At 37.3% G+C, this 17,239-nt stretch overlaps 1 protein-coding gene across 2 annotated transcripts in view; it reads right to left on the minus strand.

Moving 5' to 3' along the window:
* The window catches only part of EIF3H (eukaryotic translation initiation factor 3 subunit H), an 85,138-nt gene extending 72,735 nt beyond the window's left edge, over positions 1 to 12,403 (minus strand). Inside the window, exon 1 of one of the 2 annotated variants that reach the window (XM_065895126.1) lies at positions 12,252 to 12,403. In XM_065895126.1, the coding sequence (XP_065751198.1) occupies positions 12,252 to 12,383 (132 nt within the window). In that variant the 5' untranslated portion in view covers positions 12,384 to 12,403. The remainder of the gene's footprint in view (positions 1 to 12,251) is intronic. The other variant, XM_065895127.1, reaches the window with a different exon arrangement.
* Positions 12,404 to 17,239: the final 4,836 nt, after the last annotated feature.

Consider the following 17,239-nt stretch of genomic DNA (forward strand, 5'->3'; position numbering starts at 1 on the left):
GGAAAAGGCCTTTCTCTGAGATGACCCCTGAGCAGAGAGCTGAAGAACAAGCAGCCAGCCCTACGAAGAGCTGGGTGAAGTGAGTATTTGCCAACTATGGGTTCTAAACACTAGTTCAAAAAAATACTAATATTCGTTTTTCATAAAATATACAAGTTGTATTTTAAGGGAACAAAAAGGCCTAAAGAGGGATGAACAGTAGGGTGGGAGTAGTACACTTTCACGTTTTTACCAAAAGCTCTGGTATATAAATAATAAACCCAATCTCCTAGCAGACTCAGTTACATCCTAAGATAGTACTACATAATTCAAAACTAACAATTTCATATCATTTTTGTTGATGAATTATGAAACAATATATTAATAAAATCCTTTCAGGAAAGGCTTGCCATGGCTTTTATAATCAGCGATATTTCTAATACCACTGTCAAGGTTAATCTTTACCTGGTAAACATACGTCTACGAAGTTACCACCCAAAATTCTTCTAATCAAGGTAGCAAGTCTAATCAAGTTCAAAGTTAAAAAGTAATTTAAGAACTGAATCTGGAACTTTCTGGCCTTGCAATATACGAATACGAAGTACCTCAACCCCCTCTACTCCTGTGTGCATGCAGAAATGATGAATAAGCTGCATTTCTGAAAAGCTTACCAGACAGTTAGCCAAGCTAGAAGAGAAAACTCACAGACCAGAGCATTAACCCTGTGACTTAACACAGCAGTATCCAAAGGTACAGCAGACCTAGATACAATCCCCAAGGGCAAGGAACTGGGCTGCAGCCCAATTTCTGTCCTGGGTCAGCAGATGGGGTCTTGACTTGTTTGACTCAAGGAAGTGGAAACTAAGACCTTTCCAAAAAGCTAGAGCTCCATGAAAATTGTTGGTGGAAAGATAGAAAACAGTAATTGCAGTATCGTATAGTTAAATATAAACTTACTACATGATCCAAATTCCTACTCCTCAGAATTTACCCAAGAAGAATAAAAACATATTCACACAAAGATATGTTCACAAATGTTCACAGTAGCACTATTCATAATAGCCAAAACCTGGAAGCAACCCAAAAGTCTACCAAACACAGGTGGATAAACAACTGCAATAGGCTATCCATTCTATGGAATACTACTCAGCACTAAAAAGGAACAGAGTGGGCTTCCCTGGTGGCGCAGTGGTTGAGAGTCCGCCTGCCGATGCAGGGGACACGGGTTCGTGCCCCGGTCCGGGAGGATCCCACATGCTGCAGAGCGGCTGGGCCCGTGAGCCATGGCCGCTGAGCCTGCGCGTCCGGAGCCTGTGCTCCGCAACGAGAGACGCCACAACAGTGAGAGGCCCACGTACCGCAAAAAAAAAAAAGGAACAAAGTATCAATACAACAACAGGGAATCTCAAAAGCATTATACTGAGTGAAAGAAGTCAACAAAATGCTATGTACTATATGACTTCCTTTATATCGAATTCTAGAAAAGGCAAAACCACAGCTGATAAGTGGTTGCCTTGGGGCCAAGGTGAGGGGGAGGATACTGAGGGCAGAAGGTCACAAATAATTGTATAATTGTGGTTCCCATTATATAATTATTTACAACTACTAAAGTTCATCAAACTGAACATTTAAAATGAGTGGGTTTTATTGTGTATAAATAATACCTTAACTTTAAAAAACTGTATGTACTTTAAAAATGTCTATATGATGAAGAAACAATTTATATGTGCCCACTCCAAATTTTATCCCCAATTTCAGAGTTCAAAGATCCCCTGAAATGCCATAAGGCCCAAGGAACTAGATTAAGAACCACTGCTATATTCTGACATTATTTATATTTTATATGTGTATATATAAACTCAAGTTTAAAATAACTCATTTACAATAAGCCTAAGTAATCAAAAATAAAACAAATCAAAAATAAATCTGTATTATTTTAGAAGTCAAAGTATAACATTCAGAATTTTTCTTTTAAAGTATTTTAGAATTTAATGAGATTAAGTAATTAACAGACAATTTCAGTTACCTAGAAAAATCTGTTTATATAAAAATAATTCACCAGAAATTGGATGTTTACATGTTTACAAACACACACACACACACACACACACACACACACACACACACACACACACAAAAGACATGGCTAAAAAATATCCACACTACCCAAAATTCTACATTAACAAGTATACTTCTCCAAGTCTATAAACCCTAAAAGCAAACATTCAAACCTGAAGGTCACAAAGGAACTGAAGGAGATCTAAGAACCTCTTAAAATCAAATGCAATATTTTGTGTCTACATATTTTAAGGGCATTTTCTTGGAAAAAACATCCATGGCATTTGCCAGATTCCCAGAGGCCCATGACACACAAAGGGTTAGAAAGAGTTTTAAAAAGTAGTAAAAAAATGTATTATATACGTGCAGTTATGCATTTATGTTTGTACGAACAAGAATGGTGTGGAAGGACATACCTTTTCTTCTATGAATCTTTGTATTATTTACTTAATCCTAATAAGCATGTATTTGTTTTTAACTCAAAAAACATCAAATAAAAAAAATTAAGGGAAATGATTTTAAAATACAGCAATCACTGCAATTTACTGTATGGAGTTGCACAAAGAAGAGCAAACTAATTTAATTTCCTTTTTTGACAGTGCTCCTGAGTTGACAGAATGGTGTGGACATAATGTATCTTGATTTTAGCATGTTCTTTGGGGTACATTAAAAAAAAACATGGACTGAATGAAGCATGGTTAAGTGGCTCTGAAAGGAAAAGAAAAAGAAAAAATCCACACACTATAAGCCTGAGCACCTGCTGACTTTAAATTCTAATCTCTTGTTGATATGGTTACTCTTCAACTCAATTCACAGATGTCGCTGCACACATAACAAAAATTACCAGAAAATATGCATATGTACACACCATCAAGGTGAAAGAGGTAACTTCCAGATACATAGACTGGTTTTCAACAAGCAGACAGATCTGTTTAAGAGAAGCCTAACCTAAGCCAATTATAAATCAGCAAAATATCAATTCAAACTTACGGCAATAAATCTTCACCAGGAAAAGCAGCAGGTTTCCCACTGTCTCTGCGCTACACATAAAAAGGATCTGTTGAAAGCCCAGTTTAAATGATTTGGGACCTAAGTAGTTCCAAATTGTTAGAACTATACCATCTATCATTTTTAACCTTCTTTTATAAAGCTGAGCTCATAAGGAATGCTCTGAGGTTGCAACCTGTACTGTGCACCTAGGGTAAACAAACACTGAATCTATCTGTTCATCTTGTTAGAGTTCACAGGTAAGAAATGTTGACATTATTAAAATGTTTTACCATTAAACCTGATAATAAAGTAAAAGTAGTGGTATTTAGTGATCACAATATTATTTTAGGTAGGTTCTACTAAATATTATTAGTTATAGGAAGTGGCCTTCCTCTGGTTATAGGAAGATGCTATTATCTAAAATAGGCATAAAAATCATTTATAACAGTGCTTCTCAAACTACAAGCAGCAAAGAACTCATTTTCCTCCCATCTACCACAGACCAGTATTTTAGTCAAAGAATAAAAATTACTTACTAGAAAGTGAAAACATATTTTTAAAGACATAAAGAATACAAGCCCAGGGGTCACAAGCTTGGCTACAAAGCAATATTAAACTGCTGTCAAAGTTTCTAAAGACTTAGTCTGAATCCCGTGCTTGTCTCAGGCAGACCAGTAACAGTTCACACTTAATCAGCACTGGTTTATAGAAACTGTAACGTTAGGCAGGTACAGTTCTCTCCCAACTCCAGGAGTGGAACATTGAGAGTTTATAATCAAACACTTCCTAATTTATGTCACTGATAACGAAGTCTCTCAAAATATAACATTATCTCAATAGATGTGAAGTCTAAACTGTGTAGCTATCAAACCCATAGCTTCCCCCCAACCCCCGCTTGCTACAGGAGAGGACAGGCACTTGCTGGCCTCAGACCACTATTCTCTTAGTTTTGATTCTATTCTGAACTCTGTATTTTTAAGAAGGGTAAAAACAAACTCATTTCAGCAGCAGAACTCCACTTTGAATCACATACTCTGTAAGACAGAAGTAAGACAGTAAATCATTTATCAAGTGAGCGAGCCCAGCTAAAGCCCCAACATGCAAACCTTGATTTGCTGTCTTCCATTTGTTGTCTAGTACACAGTAACCCTAGAATTAATCTTTATTTTTGTGGAAAAAAATAATGTTCAAGTGAGAGAGAAAACTTTAGTAAAAGCTTAAAATTAATTCTTACAAGTACACAGAAATGTGAACCTCTGGTCTGTACAAACAGGAAAACCATATAGCATAGTTTAGTCTGGGCACTAGAATTCAAAATTAAGCTTGATCTGTGGCCTTAAGCAGGTTACCTTACCACCTATCTCCTATGGAGATAAATCAGTCAGTACCTATTCTCACAGCATAGTTACAAGGATTAAAAAATAACCCACCCAAAGTACCTATCACACTGTGCCTAGTAAAGCCTCAATAAACGTTAGCGACTATTACAACCACTAGTTTACAATAAATATTTTACCTAATCTCTTTCATTCATCCATCCATCTATCTATCCCACAAATATTCAGTGAGTGACTGAATATGCCAGATACCCTCATGGCACTTACCCTTGTCTCCTCAGAATGTTCACAGTCTATTCCTCAGAGATTTTTTTCAGTCTTATAAGATATAAATATGACTTATTAAAAATCAGCCACTTAACGCCAAACTCCCATTTTTGTTTAGACTTATCAGGCATCTGTACCTATCTCTTATAACAACCAATACCACAGGGTTTCAGGACAAGATTTTTTTAATCTGCATTAAAAAGTCAAGAGTGTGAGTAAACTGATTAATTGATTTATTCAAAATATTGTGTATGGATAGATGGATGTAAGTTTCCTTAAAAACATCATTATCCTTGCTAAAAATAAAGACTAGATCCACTACAAGAGTGTCTTAAAAGTCTGAAGTAAAAAGGTAAAGCCCAAACTGCACCAGTTGCTAGCCAGACAGAAGAGGTCAGACAGGATGCATGATTCCTAGCTGGCTTTACTCCAGTTTTGTAGATTCTGGGAAGTAAGGTCCACAGCCTGAATTTCTCACATCAATCACCGTCAAAGAACAGCTATTACTGTAGAAGAATTTTAGTCTCAAAGAAACTGTAATGCCACAGAATCTCCCCTTAGCATATTCTGTAAAGTCAATATCTTGACTTTCATTTAATTCTGGCTTCTCTCACTGACTGATCTGTGAACTTGGCAGTTTTCTTATTTGGTTAAGCCTGGATCATTTTTTCTAACACTGAACAAAGAAGGTAGTTACTGCCAAAATGTAAATTCAAAAAACAGAAAGCAGCATTAGTCTTAAATTTAACACATTTTATGGCTCAAGTGGGATGGGGTTCCATTTCATAACTGGCTGAGTCAAATAATAAATAGGATTTAAATCACTGCTGTTAAGTTTTGATGTGAAAGAAATTCAAGTAACTTCAATAAGAAGAAGAAGAAAAAAAAGATATTTTGCTCCTGACACATATGGGATCAGTTACAATGTTCCAATACACTTAACCAATATTGCTTCTATAATATTGCAGTTGAAAGACTGTATTTCATAATTATTCTCTTGGATCTAATGCTCATTGATGGTCCACAGTTTTAAAGTTAAATCAACTATTAATTGTTGGGGAAAGGGGAAGAAGAACAAAGCAGCCTCAAGAAATTCAACAGAATAGCTCTGCTCTCATCATAAAAATTAGTCATCAGAAAGTCCAATGATGCAATCAAACATACAAATGTATAATTTCAATTAAATGTTAACTGAGAAGGATATTTAACTTATAATATTAAATTTTTACTTTACCAACTCAATATACATAACCAAGAAGCAAATTTTCCCACATATAGCTAGAAGATAATTTTCCTAAAGTAAGAGGCTTAGCTGGAACAAAATTCATTTCCCCTCTCACACAAAACAAACAAAATTTCAAAGCTGTTATGAGCTGTCTGCTTTCCAACACAGTTTAAGCTTATTATATTCAGGAGCGTGAACCACTGCTTAATTAGAAGGCCTTAAGGTGATTTTTTAGGTGCTTCCATTACAGTTTGTTTCTGCTTCCTTAACAGGAGGCAATACTTGCCAAAATAGGTCCAGAAGGAAACATTCAAAAAGAGTAACTGTGACTCTGCCCCTGAGAAGAGGGTGGGTGAAGATAGGAATGAAAGTGACAGTTTCTTTTCACTACCTACTCTTTTTTGCGTTTTGATTTGTGTACCATGTGTACCCAGAGAAATGGCTGTGTTTAATTAAACAGGTTTAATAAATTAAAAGCACTTCAACTTTCCAGCATAAAAAGTATACCACAATAATCCCAGGGGGAGGTGATTATTCGCCTTCTTTATCCTCAAGAGGTCCTTCAGAACAAAACTGAAGGTTATGCATTTCTGTACAAAATCTAAAATGGGTTTTATTCTACCCAAAAGAAAAAGATGTTGGTTTTGTTTTAAAGGCTACCCTTAAACCAAACTTGAAAACAGTATATCTACAAGCTCTTATTTGGAGGCTATAAACAAAAGGTAAAGAGGATCTTAAAAGTCAGGCTGTAAAGTTTGATGTTATTTTGTGTAATGAGGATTTTTCCAAGGAGTTTCTGCATTCTAGGATCACAGCTACTAAGTAAGTGACTTTAAGAGAATCCAAGGGAAACCCTAAGGAACAATCAAAGATAATACCCGAAGACTGGGTGACTTGGGCAGATCTGTGAGTGTTATCACTATCAGACAAGAAATATTTACCAAATTGATGAATCACTGCAACAAGCATACTAACATGCATACTTAATTTTTAAAATAGACTAAGATTTTTAGAAACCATTAACTTTCAGGTGGCAATGGTGTCAAGAAACAGCACTCTATAATCTGTAAGTGGGAAAGCACACTGAACTATACAACTCTTCTGGATAGCAGTTTGGCAACGTGCTTAATATGCTTAAAAATGTGCACAACCACCTTTAACCCATTAACTTCAACTATAGATATTTATTAAAGCATTGAAGAAACGCTAGAGAAGAAAATTCCGAACTCTTAGTAGTGTACCCACCCTCAAGTTATGAGCATATAAACTGATTTCCTTTGTGTTTTTTGTATTTCCCCAAATTTTTCTTACTATGAATGTATACCGTTTTTTGTTTTCTAAAACATCCAATTTTAGCACATTACTGCTACCCCATAGATAAACAAACATTTGCTACTCGTATCAAATGAAACTAGTTGGGGACAGGGATAGAAGGTAAAGGTATTGAGAAAAAACAATGTTTTGTATTAATCATCAAGATACAATGAATACCTGTGGCTTTTGGTACTATTTGGGAGGAAAATAAATCCTTAAAATTTTATGCCAAAATATAGTTGATATTCAGACTCAAAGAGCAAAAAAGTTTTATATTTTGAGTAAGTTAATACTGAGTTACCACTATTTTGCTAAATCCATTTTTTTTTCCTTGTATGCTTAGGCTTGGTACCAACATCAATAAAACTCCAGAATACGGCTCTGGTATACACCAGTACGCACTTCAGCCCTTCGGTTTTGATGAAACAAGTACAGTTTGTCATCAAATAGATGGATATGTAAATTGCACTATACTTTGCTATCAAGTCTAATCTTTACAGGAGATAACCATTTTATAGAACAATCTTCTACAAACAGTAGTTTGCAGGGGGAAAAGATAAAGCTATTTTCTCTTTAAGTGTATTTTCCCATATCCTGCCAAATGAAATAATATCCAAGTACAGTAATTTAAATATTTTACAAAAACAAAATTATGAATTTCCTAGAGAAAAGCAAATGCAACCAAGTTTTCATATTGTGCTGAAATCAGGAACTTTTATCTAAAAAACTATCGAAAGGAGACTTGGTAAAGTAAAAGAGGATCTGACCACAAAAATAAGAACTGGCAAACATCCTCTTCAAAGCCTAATGATTTATAGAGGCTTTTCTCCCCAATATCGGTGCTAAAGGCCCAGAAAAAGGTTGCCAAGGCTTAAAATATCTGGATAAACTTATGAAATCCTGGATAATAAGATCAGAACTTCTAGTTATACAGGAGCTAGTTGAAGCCAAAGGTGACAAGAAAGCAAAAGATAAAAAACCAGTAGTCTGATGTAAAAGACTTACTGTGCCCACACCTTTTAATGTCGAAGCAGGCCTTTGGGAAGTGATATATGCCATTTCATCTGGACTGCAACAACTATAGTTTAAATTTCTCATTATATTCCATTTACTTGGTCAGGCATCCAGTTTGGAATCCCACTGTAACTAATACCAACTATTAAAATCAATCCCAGCTACTAAAACTGTTATTGACAATGATTAAACATCAGTAGGAAATTTTATATGTTAAGATTTTATTTATTACAGTAGGAAGGCCATGCCTTATCCTCACATTAAAGCAGAACAAACTAAGGTCCAGAAACGCTATTTATTAAATCATCTCCATGTGAAGTACCACGTATAAGCTCCTTCAATCATCCCCACAAAGCTACAAGGAACAACACTAATACAGCTTGTCACCAATGGTGTACATGCCATAAACACAGGAAGCAAGCACTGTCATGAAGTTTTTTTAAGAAAGGAAATGGATTTCAACAAGCTTTCTTGCCTTAAGGGAAAGAAACGATGTCCAGAATGTCTGCAGGGTTATCCAAACCTTGGAAGCAACCAGAGATGAAAAAGTCAGATGGACTTAGGTTTGCCTACCTAAGGCAGGTAAACTACCTTACTTACGGATACCTACTAGTACTCCGCCTGACTTTCCTTAATATACAGTAAACCTTTCATTAACAGCATATGATTACACGCCAAGATGAGCAACACAAGCTGTCACCACAAAAAGTTCAGAGAAAGGAAGAGATCAATGTGGCCCAGGGCAGTACTACTCAAACATTAATATGCTATAAATTACCTGAAACAGTAGATCAGGAAAAATTCTGAAATACTGTATTTCTGCATTTCTAACAAGCTACCAGGCGAGGCCAATTCTGCTTGTCTTGCTGGTCTTTGGACCATACTTTGAGTATCAAAAGTATAATGTATATAAGTAAGGTAAGATTCAGCCTGGTTTGGGGGGAACAAGGTAGGTTTTACATGAAAAGTCCAATAGGAAGAATTAGCTTGATCTTCTCTAGGAACAATGAGACCACTTGACTACAATGAAGACTCACTCATCCGTTCTACAAGGATATACTGAGCACTGACTCTGCACAATGTACAACAAAAGACACACCGACAAGCCTACTGAAATGCACAATTAAGATTATTGAGAGATATCATTTCACACAACGAAAACAAGCCATCTAACTGTCCATTAACATTTAGATGAGGAAAATTATGTTCTAGTCATACAATGAAATGCTATATAGTAATGAAAATGAATGAATTATAGCTCCTCACTCTAGAACAGAATAATCTCAAAATCATGGTGTGAGATATGCATATATATGATTCAAGACACAGGGGAACATATACTATGATTTAATTAATATTTCATTTTTTATTAATATAAACAGAACAAACTAAACAAATTGGGAATACTCTGTGTGGTGAAGCTATAGAGAAAACTAAGAAATCACTGAAACAAAGCTCACAGGAGTGATTACAGGTTTCGAAGAAGGGATGGGAGAAAAGGATGAAACGGGAAGGGGCTTCAAAGGTACTCAATGTTCTATTTCTCAAGTTAAATGCCAGGTAAGTGGATGTTTACTTTGTGATTATTTAAATTATGTACTACAGACACTATTTTGCATGTATAATATATCTTGATTTTTTTTTTTTACAGTTCTTTGATAATGTTATCAATGACCTTTTTAAGAACTAAGTCAGGGACTTGGTGATGGCAGATTCTAGTAGCAGTGAGTTAAAAAAAGAATGGAAGACCACAAATATAGACAAATCCTTTAACCACTGACTTCAAGGAAAAAAGTGGGGACTAAGAATGAACACAAAGTACTAAGTAAAAAGAGACAGGGCTGAACATTTTAATATGGGAAAGTCTGACAATGGTCACATGTTAAGAGAAAGGTAACATTAAAGATACAGAAAAAATTGATGAAACAGGACTAAAGCTTAGAAAGGAAAGGCTCAAGAAAATAAGAAGAAAAATTGGCCTTGGCCATTACCAAGACACTGGAAACAAATGTGATTAAACATGAGGCTAACCAAATTAGTCCTGTGTGGCTGGAATGAACCGTTCCTACGTAGAAGCTTGGAAATAGTAGCAAATAAATGTGAACACAAAAACAAGGACAACATCTTGGTGGGCCTTGAATTCATTGCAAAGTCACTAAAAACATTTCAAGGGACTTCCCTGGCAGTCCAGTGGTTAAGACTCTGAGCTCCCACTGCAGGGGGCACAGGTTCAATCCCTGGTCACAGGAACTAAGATGCCACATGCTGTGCAACGCGGCCAGGAGGGAAAAAAAAAAAACATTTCAAGAGGAAAGTTAACAAGGTCTGAACGTTCACATTAAGTGAATGTTTTAATAAAAGTATGCAGGCTAAGAAAACAAGTCAAGATACCATTAAAATAATCTTTATAAAAGAAGATATCGGGACATGAAACAGGAGCAGTACAAAATTCATCAGTTTATCCTATCTATGTCAATTAACCTTTTCAGTTTGGGGAATAGAATAGGTGAAAAACCATAATCCCTGCCCGCCCTCAGTAGCTTACATTCTAGTGGGGGAGACAAACAAGAAAGCAAACAAGACAATTACAGGCAGTAGAAAATACTACAAAGGAAATAAAGGTGATGTATGCAGAGTGATGGGGATGGGACTATTTTTTACCAGGTTGTTAGGCAAGGCCTTTCTTGAGATGCTGACATTTAAGCCAATACCAAAAGGCTCAAAAGAAGCCACAGAGAAGGAAAAATATTTGAGAGAGTATTTCAGGCCAAGAAAACAAAACTCTGAAAACTCACTGTGACTGAAGCCTAGAAGAAAGTATGAGGTGAGTTTGAAGAAAGAGACGAGAGTAGCAGGACCCTCAAGTCTGTATAAGAAGTCTGTATTTTATTGTAAGTGGATGTGGTTGGTGGCAGAGAGATGAGAAGCAGATGAATTTGATATATTTCGAAGGTGAAACAAACAGAATTTGCTGACGGACTGTATGCTGAGGGTAAAAAAAAGAACATGCATACATTAATCCCTAGGTTTTGACTTTTTCAAATGGAGAGATAGTAGTTCCATTTATTAAGATGGGAGAGACTGAGGTAAGGTTAATGAGTGGGAGAGAAGAAGGAGAGGGAGAGTCAATAATTTTATTTTGGACACGTTAAATTTGCAGTACCTATGAGATATCCAAACAGTGATAGCAAGCAGGCAGCTGGATATATAAGAGTGGCATTCAAGAACCAAGTCAGGCAAGGAATATAAATCTAGGAGTTATCAAAATACAAATATTTAAAGCTTTGAATAGGGGCCTTAAGGAAAGTCTACCACTGTAACTTCTACAAATAATAACAGTAGCAGATAAATTAAATGGTAACACGTTTTACCATTTAATTTACCAAGGAGAAAGAGATTAAGTAACATGCCCAATGTCATTCAGCTAATTTTAGAGCTGGATTCCAACCCAAGCAGTCTGACTCCAGAGTTGTGCTTTCATCTACTTTGTCAAGCAGAGACCAGGTGGAAGGAAGCCTAAACCCAAATCCTGAGGCACTCCAATGTTCACAGATAGGGAAAGCAGAAGCCAACATAAAAAATATTTATTCCAATTACGCGGTTTCAGGTAAGCGCTGAACCACAGGCTCAAAAGTGGCTACAAAGTAAATCTCCACTTGTGAAGTTACAGATGTCAAATGCCAGCAGGGAAGCAATAAAGTTTATTCTCCCCTTCCAAAAGCCCTAGAGTCCTAGGTCCCTCTCGACACCTCCGTCACCTACTTGTCTCCCAGAAGAGTCATTCTCCAAATACCCTCTCCCAGGCATCTCAAAACAAGACCCCAAGAATCTGTCACACACACACCCTAGCCTAGGTCCCCTTTTTCAGCCCTCACCTCCCCCATAAGATGGCAGAGAAGGCGGCCGCGTCTCCCGAGCAGAAAGTGAAGATAAAGAAAGGTTTTAGGGAAAAATCTTGTCCCAGCCTCAGCAAGCCCAGAGGGGAGGCTGCCGGGAAGCACGTCTGGCGGAACCGGGCTGGGAACTGAGCTCCCCACGTGGGCATGGGGAGACGGAACCCCACTCACCAAGCCATCTATCTGCACTTGCTTCACGGCTGAATCTCCGGACCCCCCTTTGCCTTTGCCTTTCCCTGCAGCGCTGGTGGTGGAGCTGGAAGAGGTGGCAGTAGAGCCGGTGCCTTCCTTGCGGGACGCCATCTTTCCAGCCGGACAGGAAAAGAGAGAAACGTGAGTAACCGGAAGCGGAAGTACACGCTTCACGTGACGTCAGACGCAGTCTGGCGTTCGAGAGGCGGAGCTCTTAGGAAAGGCCCGGGGAGGCCCCGCCTCCTTTCTCACTTCAGTCACCTTCTTCGGCAACGGAATCGTCTGCACATGCGCGTTGTGCGTTAGCGGCTTTCAGAAAGCTTTAAGAAAGGAAAAAATGGACTTTTAAAAATGTTTTGCACTTTATGTTTAGTCGGTCTCCACTAGGCAGTTGATCATAACTGCATTATAGCTCACATTTATGTAGCGTCCCATTCGTAAAAAATCCTTTTACTTCTAATTTTTAAAATTAATCCCCATTTCCAATCTTGGAAACTATGAAGAGCTATACAAACTCCCATGTTAGGAAATTGAGACGTGATTTGTCTAACGTCATTCTGTTAATTAGTGGTGAGCCATATTGCAGTTTGTTTTAAATTTCTTTGCAATTTTTGTCCTTTTAAATATCCCACTAAGATTTTCCAGTCATGTATGCTAAACACATACATGGGTTCTTGTAATCTGAACAAAGACAGTGTATGTGGGCCCTCTGCATGAAATAGCCCAGAACCAAAAGATACAAATACAGAGACAGAGAAAGAGAGAGAGTGAGAATGAAGTAGAATTTTAAACAGGAAATCAATATGATCACCCTAACTAGAAAGGGTCTAGAAACAATGACATTCCTTCACTTGGATTCCTAGTTTCCTTCCTATCTCACTGACTGATCCTTTCTTCTCAGTCACCATTGCTGATTTCTTTACCCTTCCCTAATTTTAAAATTAAAATTTAATTTAATTTAATTAATTTAAGAACAGCAGCAGTGTTCAGTCCTTGTACATCTTCATTCCCTTATCTTTACTCGCTATCTCACAGGTCATCATGCAATGCTGATGATTCCCAAATTTATATTTCCTCAGACCTCTCCACTGAACTCCACACCAGCATATCCATCTGTCTATTCAACATCTCCACTTAAATGTCCCACAAGCACCTCCAACTTAACCTTTCAAAAATTGAGCTCCAAATACCACCTCCCCTCGAAAAAAATGTTCTTCCCACAGTCTTCCCCCTGTCATTTGATGACAGTGTTATTCTTCTAGTTGATAAGAACAAAGCCCTTGGGGCCATCTTTGACTCCTCTGTTTCCTTCACACCCTACCCTTGCTCCATTGGAAACTTCTGTAGGCTCCACATTAAAAATGTATTCAAAATCCAGACTTCTTTTGGGAAGATGAAGTAGAAATATTTTTTCCTATTCCTCCCTATGAGTACAACAAAATCCCAGGGTATTATATATAAAAGCAACATAAGAAGACTCTGCAAGGTGAAGAGAAGGAGAAAGACTGGTTAGGGACATGGGGACCCAAGGAGCAACACAGTGGTGATTTCCCAGTTTCTATTTGCCGCATATATCCCAGACTTGGAGCTGAAGTCCAGTCACCTGAAAATATCAACAGGCACAGATTTAAAAACTCCAACAAAAGTCTGTTCTCTGCACACTGCCAGTAGAGACCATGTGGGGAGCTCGAACTTTCACCCCCACCAGACAGTAATAGGCACCCACTCCATCCCCCAATGGAGTGATGTCAAAGAAGGCCTAGTGGAGACTAAGGATTTCACCACAGCTGGTAATGAGGCCAACCACTCCTAATGCCAGTGAAGGAAACAAGAAGAGCAGTAATGAAGCATTACTACCCCTCCCATCCAGGAGATATAAGTTTACGGGTAGTGGGAGCTGGAACTCCCATCCTCCAGCAATAACAAGGAACTAGTCCTACCCCCAAGGGAATCAATGGAGGCTGAACGTGAAAATTCTATTTGTACCCTTCTAGGGCAGTGATAAAAAGGACTCCCTCCTCCTTCCATTGCCAGAGCTGTGTCAGAGGAAACCAGCTAAAACATATGTCTCAAAATCCAGTGTTCTGCACAAATAAAAAATGTTGGTGAGAATGTGGAGAAAAGGGAACCTGCATACACTGTTGGTGGGAATGTAAATTGGTGCAGCCACTGTGGAAAACAGTATGAAGACTTCTCAAAAAACTAAAAATAGAGCTACCATATGACGCAGCAATTCCACTCCTGGGTATATACCCGAAAAAAACAAAAACACTAATTCAAAAAGATACATGCAACCCAATGTTCATAGCGGCATTATTTACAACTGCCAAGATACGGAATAAGCCTAAGTGTCCAATAACAGATGAATGGATAAGGAAGAGTGGTATGTATGTATAATGGAGTACTACTTGGCCATAAAAGAGTGAAGTTTTGCCGTTTGCAGCAAAATGGATGGACTTGGAGGGCAAGTGGTTACCAGTATGGAGAGCGAAGGGGAAAGGAGCAATAGGGGTGTGGGAATTAGAGGTACAAACTATTAGTTATTAAATAAGCTACAAAGATATATTGTACAACATGGGGAATAGAGCTAATATTTTATAATACTATATATGGAGTATAGCCTTTAAAAACTGTGACTCACTATATACCTGTAACCTATATAATATTGTACAGCAACTATACCTCAACTTTTTTAAAGTTTAAAAAATAAAAAAAGAAGATCCAGAGTTCTGTAACAAAATACCCAAAAGTCTATGTCTCAATTTAAAAAAATCACTTATCATCACATCAAGAACAAGGAAGATCTCAAACTGAATGAAAAAAGACAAATAGAGGCCAGCACTGGAATTACAGAGATGTTAGAATTATCCAGCAAGGATTTTAAAGCAGTCACCATATAATGCTTCAACAAACAATTACGAACACACTTGAAACAAATGAAAGAGTGTCAGAAAAGAAGTTCAAAGTCTCAGCCAAGATATAAATAAGAATGAAACATAAATTTAGAACTTAAAAAAAATACAATAACCAAAAATAAAAAAACTCAATGGATGGGCTTAACAGCAGAAAAGAAAGGACAATGGAAAAAAATCAGAGGACTGGAGATAGAATGATAAAAATCACCCAGTCTGTATGTAAATTAACAGAATATAAAATGGTACAGCCACTGTGAGAAGGAGTACGGCAGTTCCTCCAAAAATTATCATAGAATTACCAATTTCACTTCTAGGAATATAGCCAAAAGTATTGAAAGCAAGGACTCAGACAGATATTTGTACAGCAGTGTCATAGCAGCATTATTCATAATAGCCAAAAGGTGGAGGCAACTCAAATGTTCTTCAACAGATGAATTAATAAATAAAATGTGGTATTTACATACAAGGGTATATAATTCAGCCTTAAAAAGAAATGAAAGTCAGAGACATGCTGAACCTTTTCAACGAGGACGAACCCTGAAAACAGTATGCTAAATGCAATAAGCCAGACACAAAAGAACAAATATTGTATGATTCCATTTATATCAGGCACCTAGAATAGTGAAATCTGCAGAGGAGAAACAGTAGAATAGCAATTACCAGGACTTGGAAAGAGGGAGGGATAGGGAGTTACTGTTTAGCGGATGCAGGGTTTCAATTTGGGATAATGGAACAGTTCTGCAGATAAACAGTGGTAATTGTTGCACAACAATGTGAACATACTTAACGGCACTGAATTGTTCACTCAAAAAAGGATCTTAAATATAAGTGTTTATGTTATGTATATTTTCAAAACAACTTAAAAAAAGGAGACCGGAACAAAAAATGAACAGAGACTCAGAGGTCTTTGGAACTGTAAAAAACACATATCTAACAATCCTGTCTTTGACGTCTCACAAAAGACAAAAGAAAGAGAGCAGGGGTTAAAAGGTATTCGAAGAAATAATGAAGAAAAACTTCCCAAATAGGGGAAAAGTCATAACCTACAGTTTCAAGAAGCTTGAGTGAATGCCAAACAGGATATATCCAAAGAACTTCACACCAAGACATATTACGGTCAAACTTCTGAAAACCAAAGAAAAAATCTTGAAAGCAAAACAAAAAAAACCTTATATATATTTTTTTTAATTTTTAAAAAAAATTTTTTTTTTTTTTGCGGTACGCGGGCCTCTCACTGTTGTGGCTTCTCCCGTTGCAGAGCACAGGCTCTGGACGCGCAGGCTCAGTAGCCATGGCTCATGGGCCCAGCCACTCCGCGGCACGTGGGATCTTCCCGGACTGGGGCACGAACCCATGTCCCCTGCATCGGCAGGCGGACTCGCAACCACTGCGCCACCAGGGAAGCCCCAAAACACCTTATATTGATATAAGAGAAAAACAATTAGATTAGAGTGGATTTCTCGACAGAAACCACAGAGACCAGAGGAAGTTGCATAATATTTTCAAACTGGTAAAAGAAAGAATTACCAACCCAGAAACCTATATCCAGCCAAAATATCCTTCAGGAATAAAAAGGAAATCAAAACATTCTTGGATGAAGGGAAACTAAAACAATTTGTTACCAGCAGACCTACCCTAAAAGAATGACTGAAAGAAGTTCTCTAAAAAGAAAAGACAATAAAAGAATAAACCTTGGAACATCATAAGGAAGAAAGAACACAGTAAACAAAAATATGAGTAATTACAATAGACTTTCCTTCTCCTCTTGAATTTTCTACATTATTTTTGAGAGTTAAAGCAAAAATTATAGCATTACCTAGTGTGGCTCTAAATATACGTAGAAGAAACAGTTAAAGCAAATAAGGGCTGGTTAAGGGACATATAGGAAGGTCAGGTTTCTACAAGTCACTTGAACTGGTTAAATGACTTAATAGTAAACTGTGATGTTGTTTTTATCTAATGTAATACCTAGAGGAACCACTAAAAATGCTTTACAAAGGGAGACACTCAAAAACACCATAGATAAATCAATATGAAACTCTAAAGAATGTT

Source organism: Phocoena phocoena, chromosome 17, assembly GCF_963924675.1.
Source record: "Phocoena phocoena chromosome 17, mPhoPho1.1, whole genome shotgun sequence".
NCBI lineage: Eukaryota > Metazoa > Chordata > Mammalia > Artiodactyla > Phocoenidae > Phocoena > Phocoena phocoena.